The sequence below is a fragment of the Apis cerana genome, linkage group LG1 (assembly GCF_029169275.1).
Source record: "Apis cerana isolate GH-2021 linkage group LG1, AcerK_1.0, whole genome shotgun sequence".
NCBI classification, from domain to species: Eukaryota; Metazoa; Arthropoda; class Insecta; order Hymenoptera; family Apidae; genus Apis; species Apis cerana.
Window position 1 is genome coordinate 17,823,166 of NC_083852.1, and position 17,876 is coordinate 17,841,041.

General features: G+C 33.4%; 2 protein-coding genes and 1 long non-coding RNA gene across 4 annotated transcripts in view; 2 read left to right on the top strand and 1 right to left on the bottom strand.

The window, feature by feature from the left end:
- Window positions 1-5,857: 5,857 nt before the first annotated feature.
- Window positions 5,858-11,403, top strand: LOC107994003 (splicing factor 3B subunit 4-like). The gene is made up of 3 exons (XM_028664897.2): window positions 5,858-6,290; window positions 8,745-9,130; window positions 10,859-11,403. The coding sequence occupies exons 2-3, from the start codon at window positions 8,795-8,797 to the stop codon at window positions 11,093-11,095; spliced, it is 573 nt and encodes a 190-aa protein (XP_028520698.2). The 5' UTR covers window positions 5,858-6,290; window positions 8,745-8,794; the 3' UTR covers window positions 11,096-11,403.
- Window positions 11,404-13,975: 2,572 nt separating this feature from the next.
- Window positions 13,976-16,044, bottom strand: LOC133667818 (uncharacterized). Its single transcript, XR_009833443.1, has 2 exons — window positions 15,906-16,044; window positions 13,976-14,839 (listed from the first exon to the last, which is right to left on the bottom strand). It is a non-coding gene; the product is annotated as an uncharacterized LOC133667818 (long non-coding RNA).
- Window positions 16,045-17,130: 1,086 nt separating this feature from the next.
- LOC107994002 (muscle-specific protein 300 kDa) overlaps window positions 17,131-17,876 on the top strand; it is a 78,467-nt gene continuing 77,721 nt past the window's right edge. For both annotated transcript variants that reach the window (XM_062087257.1, XM_062087258.1), the window contains exon 1: window positions 17,131-17,812. In XM_062087257.1, the coding sequence (XP_061943241.1) occupies window positions 17,131-17,812 (682 nt within the window). The remainder of the gene's footprint in view (window positions 17,813-17,876) is intronic.

Sequence of the window (17,876 nt, forward strand, 5' to 3'; positions counted from 1 at the left end):
AAGATAGATGTAAAATAGATTATTTTAAGATAAATGTAATATAGATGTAAGTTAGATGTAAGATTTAGTATTAAGGTCTAGTATAAGTTAACTTTAAGACTTCATCGATGGATGACGTTGGACGACGATGAATAATTTTAATTATTTATCAATTGTATCATATTTTTTTCTATGTAATATAAGATTTGATTTGTAGATAATTAATTGTATCATTTAATGTATTAGTCAATTCGTTCAATAAATTGAACCTGATGGGTCTCGATGCGTAGTCACCTCCCCGTGGGTGAGACCCGGTAATTGGCATCGCTTTTCTTATTTTTCATTAAAGAAAAAATATTTTAATTTCCATTCGAAAATTTTTCGAAAAGCGATGGCAAGCCAAGAACTACGCACACCTTCAATCTTGTCTAAAATGATTACTTTAAATTATTTTGATTATTTAACAATGGATTAGATTGAAGGTACAATTAAAGTTTTTTTACATTCGATGTAAGTGACAAATGCACGCATCTTAGATTTAAGTTCTTTTTTTAAGTGTGATGAAAGATAGATTTAAGATTTTGTATTGAGTTTTAGATTTTAATATGCATGAAGTCATTATTACAAATGATGCAAATATTATTAATGTTTGAATATTAATTAGATTATTACTATTAAGCGCTTTCCTTATGAAAATATTCTCCTCAGTTTAATGCGAAAATTAAGATTTTAAATTTTTTGATATATTTTATTTTGATTATTTTTGTTCTCCAGTTTCTATTCTTGTTTTGGGTTGAATCCTTTCTTACTCTTTTTTTCAATTTATTCTTATTATTATGTTATGATGGTTTGTTGTTTTTTGTTTTTTTTTATTTCATGTCACTGTCAATCATGTGGCATACAATAATGACAAAAGTTGTTGGACTAGTACTTTAATTTTGATGATCAGTCAAGTATCCGCACTATATTCGATTGGTACTTTTCGGTACTCGGTGAGGTTTAGGCCTTGCAGTTATCAGTTATCATACATTGTTAGTCTGCACCGGTGATCGAGGCTATGGTTCCTTCCTATGTTGGATCAATTATCTTCTTCTGTAGAGCCATTGTCGTAACCCTTAATTGATCACTAGTCAGTATCTCACTTGTTCGAAGTTTTTTGTAAGTCGATTGATGTAAGTCGTGATTTGATTAGCAATGATTCGAATTGATAGATTATTTTTTGGTTTCTTATTTTCTCTCGATTTTTTATTTTTTATTGCGGATCATTTTACGCAACAATCGCAAAAATCGTCGGACTGGTGGTTACTACCGGTGGTCAATCAAGGGTCCGCGCTCTGATCGATTGGTACTTTTCGGTACTCGATCAGAGTTAGGCCTTGCAGTAGTCATACATTGTCTTTGTTAGTCGGCACCGGTGGTCGAGGATCTACTTCCTCGCTCCTTCCTATGTCGCTGAGTCAACTGTCTTCTTCTGTGAGACCATTGTCGTAACCCTTAATTGATCACTAGTCAGTATCTCACTTGTTCGAAGTTTTTTATAAGTCGATTGATGTAAGTCGTGATTTGATTAGCAGTGATTCGAATTGATAGATTATTTTTTGGTTTCTTATTTTCTCTCGATTTTTTATTTTTTATTGCGGATCATTTTACGCAACAGTCGCAAAAATCGTCGGGCTGGTGGTTACTACCGATGGTCAATCAAGGGTCCGCGCTCTGATCGATTGGTACTTTTTGGTACTCGATCAGAGTTAGGCCTTGCAGTAGTCATACATTGTCTTTGTTAGTCGGCACTGGTGGTCGAGGATCTACTTCCTCGCTCCTTCCTATGTCGCTGAGTCAACTGTCTTCTTCTGTGAGGCCACTGTCGTAACCCTTAATTGATCATTAGTCAGTATCTCACTTGTTCGAAGTTTTTTATAAGTCGATTGATGTAAGTCGTGATTTGATTAGCAATGATTCGAATTGATAGATTATTTTTCGGTTTCTTACTTTTTCTCGATTTTTTATTTTTTATTGCGGATCATTTTACGCAACAGTCGCAAAAATCGTCGGGCTGGTGGTTACTACCGATGGTCAATCAAGGGTCCGCGCTCTGATCGATTGGTACTTTTTGGTACTCGATCAGAGTTAGGCCTTGCAGTAGTCATACATTGTCTTTGTTAGTCGGCACTGGTGGTCGAGGATCTACTTCCTCGCTCCTTCCTGTGTCGCTGAGTCAACTGTCTTCTTCTGTGAGGCCACTGTCGTAACCCTTAATTGATCATTAGTCAGTATCTCACTTGTTCGAAGTTTTTTATAAGTCGATTGATGTAAGTCGTGATTTGATTAGCAATGATTCGAATTGGTGGATTATTTTTGTTCGGTTTCTTATTTTCTCTCAATTTTTTATTTTTCATTGCGGATCATTTTACGCAACAGTCGCAAAAATCGTCAGGCTACTATCAGTAGTTAGTCAAGGATTCGCGATCCGGTCGATTGGTGCCATCGAATATACTCGATGAAAGTTAAGTTTTATAGTCGAACTTTATCTTTGTTTGTCGGCATAAGTGGTCGAGGATCTTCTTTACCCCTTCTTGTATTGTTAAAACAAATGTCTTCTTCTGTCGTAACTCTTGATTGATTATGACTGGCAATTAACTAGTAAGTTTATGATGATTCTCATAAGTCCATTGATGTAAGACATGAGAATGACATAAGATATTCCTTTTTTAATTTCGTTATCATTTTTATCGATGACATGTTATGTTCTTCAATATTTATTATCTTGCTTCCTTTGTTTTTGTTTTGTATATTATGATTCTTTTTAAATAAAATAATAAATAAATGATTTTTCAATTTTCTTTTTTTCGTTTTAAGCTGATCGAGAATATTTTTAGTACGGAAATTGGGAGGGTTGATAAATTTAAGATTTAGTTTTAAAATTTAGGTTTTAATATTTTTATTATAATTTCTTATATTCGATTTAAATCATAAGATGCGTGCATTTAGGTCCTAGCTTTAAGTATAATATCTTTAAAATTTAGTTTTTTAATATTATCATTGTAATTAAATATAAGGCTTAGTTTTAAATATAATATAAGATAGATTTAAGATTTAATTTAAAATCTAGATTAAGTTAGATTAAGTTAATTTAAGATCTTGTGTATGGACGATGTTGGACAACGATATCCAACATCGGACATAAAATTTTATTCCTTTATTATAATGTATTATATTCCATATAAATGATAGACTTAAGCTATTATTGCGAATTAAGAGGATTAAATTGCGACAAATGTAAAAAATTATTGTAAAGATCATTGTAAATATATGCAAAGATTATCATTGTAATTAAATATAAGGCTTAGTTTTAAATATAATATAAGATAGATTTAAGATTTAATTTAAAATCTAGATTAAGTTAGATTAAGTTAATTTAAGATCTTGTGTATGGACGATGTTGGACAACGATATCCAACATCGGACATAAAATTTTATTCCTTTATTATAATGTATTATATTCCATATAAATGATAGACTTAAGCTATTATTGCGAATTAAGAGGATTAAATTGCGACAAATGTAAAAAATTATTGTAAAGATCATTGTAAATATATGCAAAAATTATTGTAAGTATATGTAAAGTTCATTGTAATTAAGATTATATTAATTATATATATATTAGGATAAGATAGAATTAAGATATAGTATAAGATAAATGCGACAAATGTAAAAAATTATTGTAAAGATCATTGTAAATATATGCAAAGATCATTGTAAATATATGTAAAGTTCATTGATATTTATTATCTTGCTTCCCATGAATGTAAAAAACTATTGTAAAGATCATTGTAAATATATATAAAATTCATTGTAATTAGGATTATATTAATTGTATTAGGAGGTAGAATTAAGCTATAATGTAAGATATAGATTAAGTTAAATTTAAGGTATGATTGTGAAATAAATTACGAGAAGTAAATTGCGATAATTGTAAAAAACTATTGTAAAGATCATTGTAAATATGAAAAATATACTGTAAAAATACTGTAAAATAAATAATTATTTTTATTTTAATAACATTTTTAATTAATATTTCCTTTCCAATTTTCAAGTTTATTTAATTTTTATATAATATTTCTTTTTTATGTGTTTTATATTGTATTAATTTATTCATTATTCATTTACTCGCTTTTTATGTTTTATATTATTAAAATTAATTTTAATATTGTTTTTATTTTGGTCTTGATGCGTAGTCACCTCTTCGTCAGTAAGACCTGATAATTGGCATCATTTTCCAAATTTTTTTTTTAATTTTTTCTATTTGAAAAATACAAATATTTCATTAGAAAAATTTCGAAATATTTTAAATTTAGAAATATAAAATATATTTTATCGATAATAATTTTTAAATGGAAAACGATGGCAAGTAAGAACTACGCACATCTGCAGTTTATAATTCTCTAAATTATAATTTTAAAATATAATTCTCTTAAAATCTAATTTAAAAAAATATAGTGGAAGAAGGATAGAGATGTATCAAAGAATTAATATATGTTGCGCCATTTCTGGAGGAACGTAGAAACAAAAAGTAAGAAAAGGATAGGGAAATGATACGAATCGGTGTAAGTGGCGTCATCTCTGATTTACCATAGAAATTATGCAAATAAGGAAAAGTAATAGCGAGAAAGGAATAGAAATATAGTAACAATTTGCGAAATAATGTACAAGTGGCGTCATCTCTATCTTATCGCAGAAACTATGAGGATAAAGAAAGCTAATAGTGCAAGAAGGATAGAGTTATGGTAAAAATTGGTATAAGTGATGCCATCTGTTGGTTATTATATATACTTATTTTTAAAGATACATTTTCAATTTTCTTGAGTTTCATTTGTGATGTAGCCTAGAGATGGTGATAGTTGTATAATTTTTAACTTATTTCTATTGTTTTGCCATTTTTTTTCTTGACTGCATTTATTTTACAAATTCATATATTTAAAAGATTACTAATGATTTTTTTATTAATTTTATTGCATTTTTGTTGACATTATTGATACAGAATAGTAACATAATTTATTTCATTCAATTTTTGTAAGTTTTAAAAAAATATATTTAAAAATTTAATTAGAAAAATTTAGTAATTTTTACAAGAGTTTATTAATAATTTTTTTTTGAAAATCAAGATATCAAGCTAAGAACTATATAAATTTATCATTTAATCTAAATATTGCGCATATGCTTTTATTATTTTAAATAGATTGGATTGCAAGAATCAAGAAATTTTAATTTTCTTGTTTTTTAATTTTTTTTTTGAATTAATATTTTTTTCAATATGTCCTAATTTTTATATCAAACTTTCATGTTTTAACATTTTATAAATGAGGATTTATTTTCTGTTCTATTTTTAAATTATAATTTTTTCAGAATTATTTGAGTTTTGTAGCCTTCTAATTTTTTCTTTCTTTATGTTGTAGTTTTTTTTTAACGTATTTAATATTTATGTTCTAGATTTTTTTCTCATTCATTTAATTTAAATTCAAATTATCTTCCCACATTTTTAACTTTTCTTTTTTCTCTCTATTCATCTAACTTTTGAATTAATCTAAATTTAAATTTTATAATATTCCGAAGAAACTTTCATCGAGATTTCAAATTCTTGAAAAATATAAAATTCAAAGTTCCAGCGGAAAGGTATTAAAAAAATCGAATAGAAAAATGACGAAAACAAATGAGAAAAAGAGAAGAAAGAATGAGAAAGAAGCAGGTTCGCAATCTTACCTCAGCGCCGATAATAAAATGGAAGCGCGGCAAGAAGCGATAGAGGCACAAGATGGAAGAAGAGGGATAATCGAAGCATCGAGGGCGGAAAGGGAGGCATAGGGACGAGGAAATGTAGAACGAGCAGTGCTAAGCGGAATCGCGCGAGTGGTAATCCCGAAGCTGAAAGCTCGAGCAACGCCAAAGTTAAATATAAATGTCGCGGCAACCCGTTCCTGGACCGATCAACTAAAGAACGAACCAGTCTCTTCGTGGTCTTCGTCGTGGACCGAACTACCGAAAATATCGAACCCGATCGATCCATCGATCCCGCGCCATAATTTCATCAGGCCACGATCACCCTCCATCATCGAGGCTCATTTCGCGTGTTTTAAGTTGGGAAACGTGTGGAACGCGTGGTTCGATGAAAATTCGGGGAATCGAGGCTTGAACGAAAAGCCGATCGAATCGATCGCTACGAAATTGTCACGATTAACGTGTGCTCTCTATCTACTTTGGACTACTTACAACAGGATTTCATCGATCGACCGTGTCTGCGGCTCGACGTCTTTTCGGTATCGTTTTTCACATTCTATTAATTAGTTTAAAAGCTTTGGGGATAACTTGCGATTAAAGAGTTTTGTTGCACTTTCCAACTTGGAAGTATTTTTTTTCTCCAAGATCTCCCTAACGAGATACTTTGAGTCTATATTTCCTACAAATTTCTTTAATTTTTTTGATATTAACGAAATTATTCGTATCTAGAAACTTAGATTCAGAAATTTTTTTATTAATTAACTTTTATTGATCGAAGTTTACAACTTTCGTAAAAGTTTTAACTAAGAGCTCTCTCCAAATCATTATCCCTCGTTCATGAGAAGGTTTAATTCGTTAATCTCAATCTGCGCCGATCGAAACTTGCTACGGCAATTACCTATCGGGGTTAACCGGTACGTGTAACCTGTGTCAGGAACATCCGTTCTGAACCAAGACTATTTCTGTTCGTTAATTCGGCAGTTATTTTATTTTTGGACGCAGCATCCGAGGTCCAGGATCCAGCAACCTAATAACCGTTTCACTCCGCATAGCGTCTCTTTTCTTTTATAATCTTCTTTTTCAATTTTCAACCATCTTTGTCTCAATTTCTTCAAACGTGTCTTTTCCTCCACATTTATCTACCAACTAATTGGATACAAGATATAACCTCCATGATTTCTCCTTCTTTAATTTTCTTTCTTATTCTTTGTCGATACCACAATCATATATTTTCGACGTGTATTTTTATCCATATTCAAATAAAGGAACAACGTGTGCGCTCCTGGATTTTCTTACGTACATTCGTACGTACATGGTTTATCGTTGTCGAGTGGTCCGACTTATAAATAGACCGTTAGTCGATTCCTCCCGATGTTTTATTAAAATCGGTGGAACGAACTCGAAACGCGCGTCGAACACATCCCTCTTTCGCTCGTAATGGCGCTCGTGAACTTTAACAAGAACAAAATGGACGCGTGTCTTTGACCAGCTGCGTTTGTTGCTTTTGAGGGAGGAAAACTCCGCTCTATTGCTGGATAAATTTCCTTCGGCCTTTCTTCGATACATATTTGTTTTTGCAATGTTCGAAATGGATCTGGGATTCGATGAAATGCGAGAAAGTAGTCAACAATGAATGTAAAAAATCGATGTCAAACGAGTAAAAATCTTTGAAATTGGGTCATGATTATGATTCTATCTATCTATAATTTCTTTCTATTATTTGTTTCTTTTATTTATTTATTTTCTTTTTATTTCATTTCGAGCCAGAAGATATTTCTTTTGCGTAAATTAATCATTGAATGGAAATGATTATTAATTGTAATTTGATAAATGAAGACGTAATGCGTATGACATACGAAGAACGACGGCGCCATGCATCGTACACGCAAGTCATTGTAAGACTAATTGTAGATGTTAATATTCACGTCACTTTTCTGAAATATCTGACGTAGTCGTTTGCAAATATATCTGCCGTGTCGAACACGTCTGTGGCCAGTGCTTGAGTCGCTTTAAAATAGATTTGTCGTTATATTTAGACGGCCTACACTCGATATCTAGCCAAAAACCTTTAGACCTTTGACTCGTGGAACTTCCTTATATCTCGTGAGAATTAATTTACCCTTTCTTAGAGATTCGTCATCCTTATTGAATACTTTTCAATATCTTTTTCAGAACTGGTAAGGAGAAAGAATTGAGAGCATTGCATTTTTATCTGGATATTAATTATCAGACTGTTAATCTATTTTTTAAGAAGATAAAAAATAATTTTAAAACAATATCGATATATTCGTTGTGCTTTCAACTTTCAAATTAAATTAAGATTTCATCTGTTAAAAAAAAGAGGAAACTAAAGAATGATATTTTTATTTTAATTTTAATCATTAGTAGTTCGCGCCTTTTCTCATTGTGTAATGTGTTACGCATGATATTGCGAATCGTCCATTACACATTTTTCACGCGTTAACGTGCAGAAGTTAGAGAACTCAGACAATCGAAGCGCCTATTTCGAGAGACTTTTGGACGATTGCCCATTCTAATCTGCCTACTCACTGCCACTACGCGACCCAGAGCTCGTTACACGTCTAAGACACTTCAACTTTCGTGCAACATCTCTTTAATTCCGATTGATGTAATAATGCGATCATCATACTTTTTCTCATTTTTATTATAGAATCCTACTAACTCATCTCATTATCACATTATCCCAGAAACTAAAATTCTCTGCATCCTTAAAAAACTTTCCTTAAATCGAATAGATATTCAACAACTTTCTAAAATAACAGAAAAAAGAGAAAAATACAAATTAATAAAATTTTACATTCAATGGTAAGATTTCCTATATTCTTTATTTTAACGTTTGAATAGCAAATATTAAGCTAGATGCCATAAAGAAACTAAATTTTTACAATAAGATTTATCATCAATGCTATAATCCATTTCACTTAACTGATATCCGTTCTATTAACTGATATGATACTTTCTATCTTTTGTAGCGATGCTAGGTGATCGAAGTACACCGCGAGAAACATCGAAATAGCCAGAGATGTCGCAGCCGCCGTCAAAACCCCATGGAAAAACCGGGCCAGGGGGTGGTTGGTCAGCCAGGTCGAACGTATCTGGCCAATATAGACCTCCATCCCCTTTCAGCCCAACGGGTTCGCCCCATCCTCAACGAGTTCATCATGCTCATCCTACGTCACCGTTGACGTATACCGGAACGAGGCACCCGATGAGCCCTGTCCCGATTGGAATGCCAATCTCGCCCGGAATATCACCCGTTTTTGGATCACCTACCGGATACATACAGTGTCCTAGACCCAGATGGCCGTCACCGATTCCAGTGGCCACTCAAGCGCCTAGACCTTTCATACCGACACAGGTACGTCCCCTTGATTAAAAATTATTAAAATGAATTTGAACTTATTTACGTTTGTTCAGAATAGGAAATTGAAAGGAATGGAATTTAGTTGTATTAGGGAATTTTAAGGGAAATCGGCGATGGGACTTTCTTGGTATATGTATACATTGAAATGATGGTTTGTAAGGAAGATAATATTGATAATAATGGATAATAAAATTAGTATTTTGATTACGATGAATATAGACATAATCTTTATCAATTTTTCAAGGATTATTTCTATGGAAAAAGTTAATTTTATATTTTAATTATAGATCGGAAAGGAGAATAATTGATCAAATATTTAGAATAAGCATTTATTGTAAAGAAGATACGAAAATATCTCTAAAAGCACATAAATTTCGATTAACAAATAATTCAATTCATACTATATTTTCCTTCATCTCGATCATTCATTGGTCAAAACTATGCGCTAAGATAATACACATAAAAGCTATAATCTCAGAAACGTGAAATTCCGTGGAAAGTAACGTAGCAACCACAGTGAGATCTACTTTATTCTTGGATGCGTTAGTCATCGGGATAGACAGAACTTATCGTTGAACATATAGATGGCCATTTGCCGGCGTTCTAAACACGGACCAACCGTTCGAAAATCAGGAAACCGTTGCATGTTAAATTGTACTTGCGCCACGAAACACGTGTCAACTTCCTCTATAAACGGAATCCCTCTCTATGTTCACGTTGCGGTTAAAGAACCTATTCGTTTCTCGAGAGAAACTTCCCTCGTTCTCGAGGATTCCACTTTACTTCCTGTGCTTCTTCCTTTCCACTTCGATTTTACAACTCCGTCGAAAATTTTCCCTCCGGCATTTTCGCGTTTCGAAGGAAATTCGAGTTTACTCGTGCTGAATTCACCACGTGGACAGTCCGCTTTTCACGCCCACGCGAACATGCGTCCGACTGGCCGAGGCACGAAATAGGGACACCTAAATAAAATGTAGGCCGCGACAAGTTGCAACAACCGGTTTCTCTCAGAGCCAGGTGTGAATGCACTGCAAACGTAGTTAAATCCGTGTATAAGTGGTGTTTATGTGAAAAGTGATGAGGCCGGTTTTGTAAAATCGTTTATCGATGAGCTTTAAAGTAATATCTATGAAAAATAGTAATACTGAATTTGATCTTAATTTATTTTATTTTTTTCTTAAAAGGAAATTCATTTTCTAAAATCTTACAATTATTAAATAACACTTTGTAACAAAATATACCTTAAATAGAATTTGTTAATGCTTTTCATTGTTCTTGAATTATTATTATTAGACTGTTAGTCGCGTAATTACTATTTAATATATAGTTTTAAACTTTATTTTTTTAATGTTTATACGCGTAAGTTTGGCATAAATAATTGCAATCTAATTATTATAAAGATTGACAAAATATATAATCATGCTATATAATATTCTGGTATAACACAATGGAGTGAACAAAAACGAATGAAAACAGACACATGTTTCTCAGAAATGTGGACAGAAAATAGAATAGAACAAGAAATTTAATAAACACGATGCGATGAAAAAATATAAACACGGTGAAACTGCATCGTACGTGTCATCGATGGAAAAATATTTTTCAAGCAAGTCGTCAGTCTATTCTGATCACTCGGTGAAAGTGAAGTGAAACAAGATCGAAACTTTTATAATTTTTGATATCAAAAGTATTATATTTCAAAATTTTTATGTTTTTTGACAGAGTTCAGCAGAAAGTGGCGCTACATCGCCATTAGCTAGTGGACCACCGGAATACATGATTGGAACGTATAAACCTGGAGACTATGAGTACGTTGGGGTACCATTGGATCACTCGCAAACAGAAGAGGAATCCAGCGGACCCAGCACCGCGGAAATAATAGCCAACCAGAGTCAGGATTACGTGGACGAGAAACTTGCCGAGTACCAGGCAACGATACAGCAACTTCAAAGTGAGTAACACTTTTCGAATGTTCTCTTTTAATGTGCACTTCTATTCATAAATTATCCTAGCTATATGATAGTATTCTTTTAGTAAAAATAAATGAATTCTCGTGTTTAAATGTATCATAAATCTATTTAAATCTATTTAAATACCGTGCTCGAATGTATAGATTGAAGTGCATATTTATATGTTGTTATGAAACATTTAATAGATGCATATATTGTATTTATTTAATATGTTAGCACTAGTGTCCTTGGATGCTTTCATTGTTATTTCGATTGTGATTAAAGAAGGATAAAAGATAATAAAATATACAAAATAAATGGGAAATTTTTCCCTGAGATTTGATAACATCAAAGATTAATTATCTTAAAAAGATATAGATATTAATCGATCGATTTAAAAAAAACAGAGATAAATATTTAGAAATAAATTGGAAAATTCGAAAGTTGAATAGGAAAATTCGATTTTATTGCTATTTATAGAAATATTATTTTTGTACATTGTATCTTTCAAGATATAGATATTGACGATAATATAACGAATCAGAAACCGATGTTTCGGATGCGGTTCTGGCAAGCAAATCAATGAATGTCGGTCTGCCAATTGAGAAACATTGTATTCAGACAAACCAAACCCATAAAATCGATCAACACTGATATTCCTTGGTATTTTCGAATTTATAATTTAATTTTCTTCGTGCCTCAATAGAATTAAACAAAAACTAATTCTTGCGGATTATGCAAAATATATATCTCTATATATGCAAATAAAATAATTAGTAAGAAATCGATAATTTATTCGAATGATAATATTTGTTATTTCGTCTTCCACAAATGGAAACGTGTATTGATTGCACAATTTTCAACTTTTTATAATCTTTTTTATAATCAATTCCTATACGGATATTTTATTAAATTTAAAAATACTTATTTATACATATTATCTTCTCTCTCACAGTTTTAAACTTCAACAAAAGTGAACGTTTGAGAAATAAATAAAATTTATTCGTGCGTTAAATAATAGACAAATGAATTTCAAAGAAATATAACCATCATCGACTATGAATTGTATTTAAATAATAATGACGGTCTAACTGATAGATATACGATCTGCTGCGAAAATACAAAAAAAAAGAAAAGAAAAAAAGAACCGTGATATATGTTTAAGGAAATACTAAAATTCTTAAATAATGCCGAGTTTGTTATTTCCTTTATCATTTTATTATTTCTCTTTCCGATGGCTTAAAACGATAAACCATATTCATGATTCCTATTCTTTATATTATAATATTTTGAATGAATGCAATATTTACGAAATATTATTTTCAGCTATTCGATCAGAGATATAAAAACTTTTTTTTTTCATTAATATATTATAGGAATTTTACTTTATATCAGAATTCGCTCGTTATTTTTCATATTATTAAAATAATGTCTTGAATAATTCACCATATAAATCCATCACAAAGAATATTTAATTTTCGAAAAATCGAAAAGAAATATTTTCTATTAAAAAAATACATACATATATTTACATACATATATTTTTCTTAGATATACATAATTAATTATACGATAATAAAATTTACGCGCGTATTCACAAATTTTAGAATAGAATAGATTTCTTTCGTTATATTCGAACATTTGTATAATTCAAAGGGTTGAGAACTTCCCAAAATATAAAAAATGTATTCAAAAATAAATTATTTTCTGGAGCAAACAATAAACAATTGGGTAGAATCACGTTATATCGTCAAAACACATCGCGTGCCAACAGAGGACTGTAGTGTGGATTTCATTCACAAATCATCCAAGTCCCCGAAAACTACAGGTTTCTAGAGAAAAATTTCGAGAGTCCTTTTCGATCGTGACACTAGCGATTTGTCTTTAAAAAATATTCGATTTCGATTGGTTCAAATTTTTGCGAAAAAAATAGAAAAATTTCAATGACGGCTATCGTGAACGAACGGAGAGGCAGGTGCCTCCGTCACACTTATAAATAGGTGAGCCATCGTCATCTATTTCTCTTGCACGGTTCAACAGATAAGTATGCGAATCACACGTACATATGCGTGATCGAACGGTCGATTGATCGTCGAGAGGAAAATTTCGCAAATTCAAAAGTTTCGATTCGTATGCAAATTGCTTTCGAGCCAGTTTTTTACGGTAGGTCGAGGAATATGTTTTTATGTTTACGTTTAAAATACGTATCTTAGGAAGAATGTTATTCTCCAAGAATTGAGATTTGAGTTTCGAAATGCCAAAGAATGTTCTTAATTCGATTTAATTTTAGATATTCCAATTATTTGAGAATTTTTGATACGAAAATAATGTTTCGATACTTTGGTATTCTATTATTGTAATATCTTGATATTTTGACTAATTATCGAATGTATAAAAAATTACAAGATCTTCTTTGGGAGAAATAAGAAAATATAAAAAAAAATATTAAGCAGATTCATGAAATTCTCTATCTCAATTAGATTAAGAATCAATCATTTGTAAATTGATTGCAAAAAAGAAATTGTAAATAAACTGTTACATAAACAAGCAGTGATGCAAAAGAATGCTGAAAGATTTAATTGGAAAGATGATATTTTCGATGATTTATGATCCTGTCTTGTGTATCCGCTTTTGAAACGACCCATAGACGATGTCATAAATATTTGAAACCGTGTATTTAAATGAAGCATGCGCGCTCCTCTAATTTGCATTCAGAATCGTGTTCAGCATTCGGTGTTCAATATTCCAATTAGTCATCGAAATTATTTGTTAAATAATTCACAAAAATCGGAGAAAGTAATTTTATCAACGACATATATGTAATTTAGTATCTAACGCACGTTTGTTTGTCATAGATAAAAGGATAAAGAATTCTCGATATAAATAGAGCTTAATATCTCAAACACAATCTTTAATTATCAATATATATTGCAAAACTTGTACAGATACGTATATGAGAAAAACATTTCTTTATAGTCTTGATAACGTGACGGAAAATTCTTAATATTATACTCTAATTAATTTTTAAAAATTACTTCGTGTAAAAAAGCAGACATCATCAAGATATAATGCAGAGTTGACAAGTAATTAACAATGTTTAAAGATCCAAAAAATACAAATACACGATGAAATATAATTTTTAACACAATTAGATGAATGAAATGAAAATAAAAATAATTTTATTTGTATTCGTATTCGTGTTATGTGATCGATAATATTTCAAAAGCATTCGCCAAGCATCGAATCTCATTGTTTTGTTTACTAGTTACGATTATCACATATATTACGTAACGATGATATATGGATAACGCGTCACTGTTTCGTAGAACAGTATTGCCGATAAAACATGCGCCATTTCTTACAATGTTCGATCAACGATATCGTTATATGAAATGTTTTTTCGAAATTTCGAAATTTATTTTTACTTGAATTATTCTTTACAGAAGCATTTTTTTAAAGATATTTTTATTATACCATTTTCAAAAGATATAATATGGATAATCGAAGATGTTAAGAAGAGATTCAATTATTTTTAATTGAATCGTTAATAACATTAAAGAGGTTATAGTAATAGTTTCATCAAATATTTATCACAATTCTCAATTTTAGTCTTTCAATATTAAATTTCTCGTTTTAATCAATAATTCTTGAGACGATTAGCGTCGCATAAGCATCTTCTTTGATTTTCCTCTTGGAAGTGTATTTAGATATCTCGTTGATGATGATGATGTCTCTCATCTCTTTTTTCTTTTATCTGAAATGAAAGGAAAGAAAAAGAAATAACGTAAATTATCGATCTCATCATCGAAAAAAATAGAATCACGGACCTTTCGTTGCAATTCGTAATAGCACAAGTAACACTTTAATGTTTCACTGATAGCCGGTTGCAAAAGTGCCAACAGCTTTTTGGCAAGTGACAATATGTACAAAACATCCGCTCATTATCGATTAGACAATTTGTTGACGCTATGTAAATCTAAATGTCTGGATCGATTATTAATTTAATTTTCTCGATTTTTAGAATCAATTATTTCACATAAGAAATTTGTTTTTATTAAAAATATAAAAAGGCTTTTATAAATATGAAAATTCATATGATTATATTTTATATCTTGAGATATATAGAGAAATCTTTATAGTTATGTTAGCCAGACATTTTTTTATCCTTTCTTTATTACGTAACTTAAATCTAGAGATATATCTAGCCTTGCTATAAATATTTAATGCTATCTTATGGAAAGAAAGGGAATGAAATTGCAATGTTTTAAATTTTGAGAGGATATTTCAATGTATATTTAATATATTCATTTCAAAATTTTTATTATACTTCACGAGTGAGTCAAAATGGGAGTATTATAACAAACTTATAACAAAATTTTGTAACTTTTCGTGAGTTTTGATATAATATGCGATACTACTTTTATGTTAAAATAGTTTCGATTAATTTGGATACGTTAGGCAATTATATAATCTTACAACTGATAAATCCAAAATGAACATATTGATCTGTGTTATTATTCTACGATAAAATTTATATTAATAAAGAAACATGAATTATTCTAATAAAAAATCCTGATAAGATAAATTCAAAGAAAAAGCCCTCAATTTATCGTATTAGTCGAATTTTGAGTTTTTTAATATATTTATGATACGAGACTACGTAACAGAATATAGAGCTTACTCACAGAATATCTAACATAGTAAAAATCGATATCTTTAAAAAATTTATATCTAACCCCAATCAGCGAATAAGACAATTTTCACAAAATATTCAACATAAAATCTAAAAAAGTATATACTCCTTTTAAAAAAATATATACTTATTGCGTTCTTTTCTCGTAATCTTCATTCAAAACTCATTAACAGAAATATTACAATCTCCTTCACAGAAACTTGCTCCTCGAACTTGAGTCCACTCGAGCTCATCCCCTTTCACGAAGGCCCTCCACGGTCTCCAACAATTCCAATTTCCTCGCTAAACTTTCCCACCTTCGTCACAATCGAAGAAACGTGTCCTGATCCGTTGTGCACGCGGAATACTAGAGACATCGGAATACGCTATAAGGCCTCGTTCAAACGGTGGCGCGAGAAGTGACATTTAGCCGGCTGCGGAGGAGAAGGACGCAGGATAAAAGCATCGATCGGCGTCAGGGAGGTTAGGTACGGGCGAGCGAGAGAGAAGAAAGAAATAGCAGAGAGGCAGGTAGGGCGTCGACGACCACCACGACGACGACGGCGACGACGACGTAAGTCGGCGCATGGTCCCCGGCATCGTCACGGACCTTCGTCATCGTGACGCGTCCTCCTCTTGGTGGATGTCGCGCCGGTTAGTCGTAACTCGTGGTGGACGTCCTCGTGAGCGTGCAATGCGGGCCGCAGGCAGGGAGGAGGGTAGGCAGGGGGGTATAGGAGGGCACGGAGGGCACACGGAACGGAGGAACGAGGTGGGGACCCGGCGAGAAGTCGGGAAGAGAGGCACCAATATCGAACCGGCGGCCGTGGTGCGCGGCCGGAGTGCATTCCATGAGCGGTAGACGCGTATCGCACATCTAGACAGTCGTCGCGAACAAGCCGATATGTGCGTGCGTGTATCGTTCGTACGTGGTAACTAGACTAGATACGTAACGATCGACTTTAACATACAACGTGTATCCGCGTGTCTGTGAGGAGAAATCGTGAGGGAGTCGCGCGTGCTGGCCACGGGGCCGCGATACGAGGAGGAGGGAATAGAGGAGGAAGAAAGAGAAGTGTCGTGGTTTGACGTTTTTTTCGGATCTCGTCGGCGAGACGACGAGAGAGAGAGGCGCAGCGGTTGCTGCCGATGTACATGGTGGTGGTTGTAGCAGGGTGTGGTGTACGGAGAACAGGTGTCCACGAGCGCAGCTCGACCGTGAAACGAGGAGAAGCCGGAAACGTAGTACGGAGCCGGTGCGGTTACAGCAGCATGAATTTTCGGGCTGGCTAGCCCGGAGCGAAGACTCGCGCGAGTAACATCAGCGGGACGGCACGAGGTGAAACGCAGCAGCTGCGAGCTGGCGGCGAATCATGTCGGAGACACCACCAAAGAGCGCGAGTCCTGCCGGCAGCCGGGCCAGCCCTGGCAGCCCGAGCACGCCACGTGGAGGTCGGCTCCGGGATAGGGTCAACTTTTTCGTGGAGTTGTTCGAGGACAAAGAGGGAAGGCGGAATGCGGGTCAGTACAGGTCGCCCACGAATCCTAGACCCGGTTCCAGACCATCGTCTCGGCCATCGTCTCGGCCATCGTCTAGAGCTAGCGACTCGTCGTTCGAGGAGAGCTTCGAACGGTTGGTGGAGGAGGGCGAATTGAACGGTTCGAAGGTGGTGAAGTTCGAGAAGATCACGGTGAGGAAGAGCGTGAGAGAGATTGGGACTGGTGGCGCGTCGACCCGTGTTTCTCTCGCCGAATCGAGCAGGACACCTAGCGAGGAACACGCCCTCGAGGACTCGGCCTACCAGAGTCACAGCCACGGTGCACCGAATTACGGGAGTAAGTCGAGCTCTGTCACGTCGTTCACGAGATTTCCATCGGAGGAGAGTTTGTCGCATAGGAGGGGTAGTAGCCCTCACCAGCATCTGGGGCTGGACGATCGAACGCCGTCCGAGTGGTACGCGGAATATCGCACTCAGAGCTTCCACAACGTCGCCACCAGGATCGAATATGTGCGCAGTAAGAGCGAATACGATGCACACATCGCTGAGATTAAAGGTATTGTTTGTTTCCTCGATTTCTACTCTTTGTTCGACGTGATCTCGTTTTAGGTGGAGGGGAT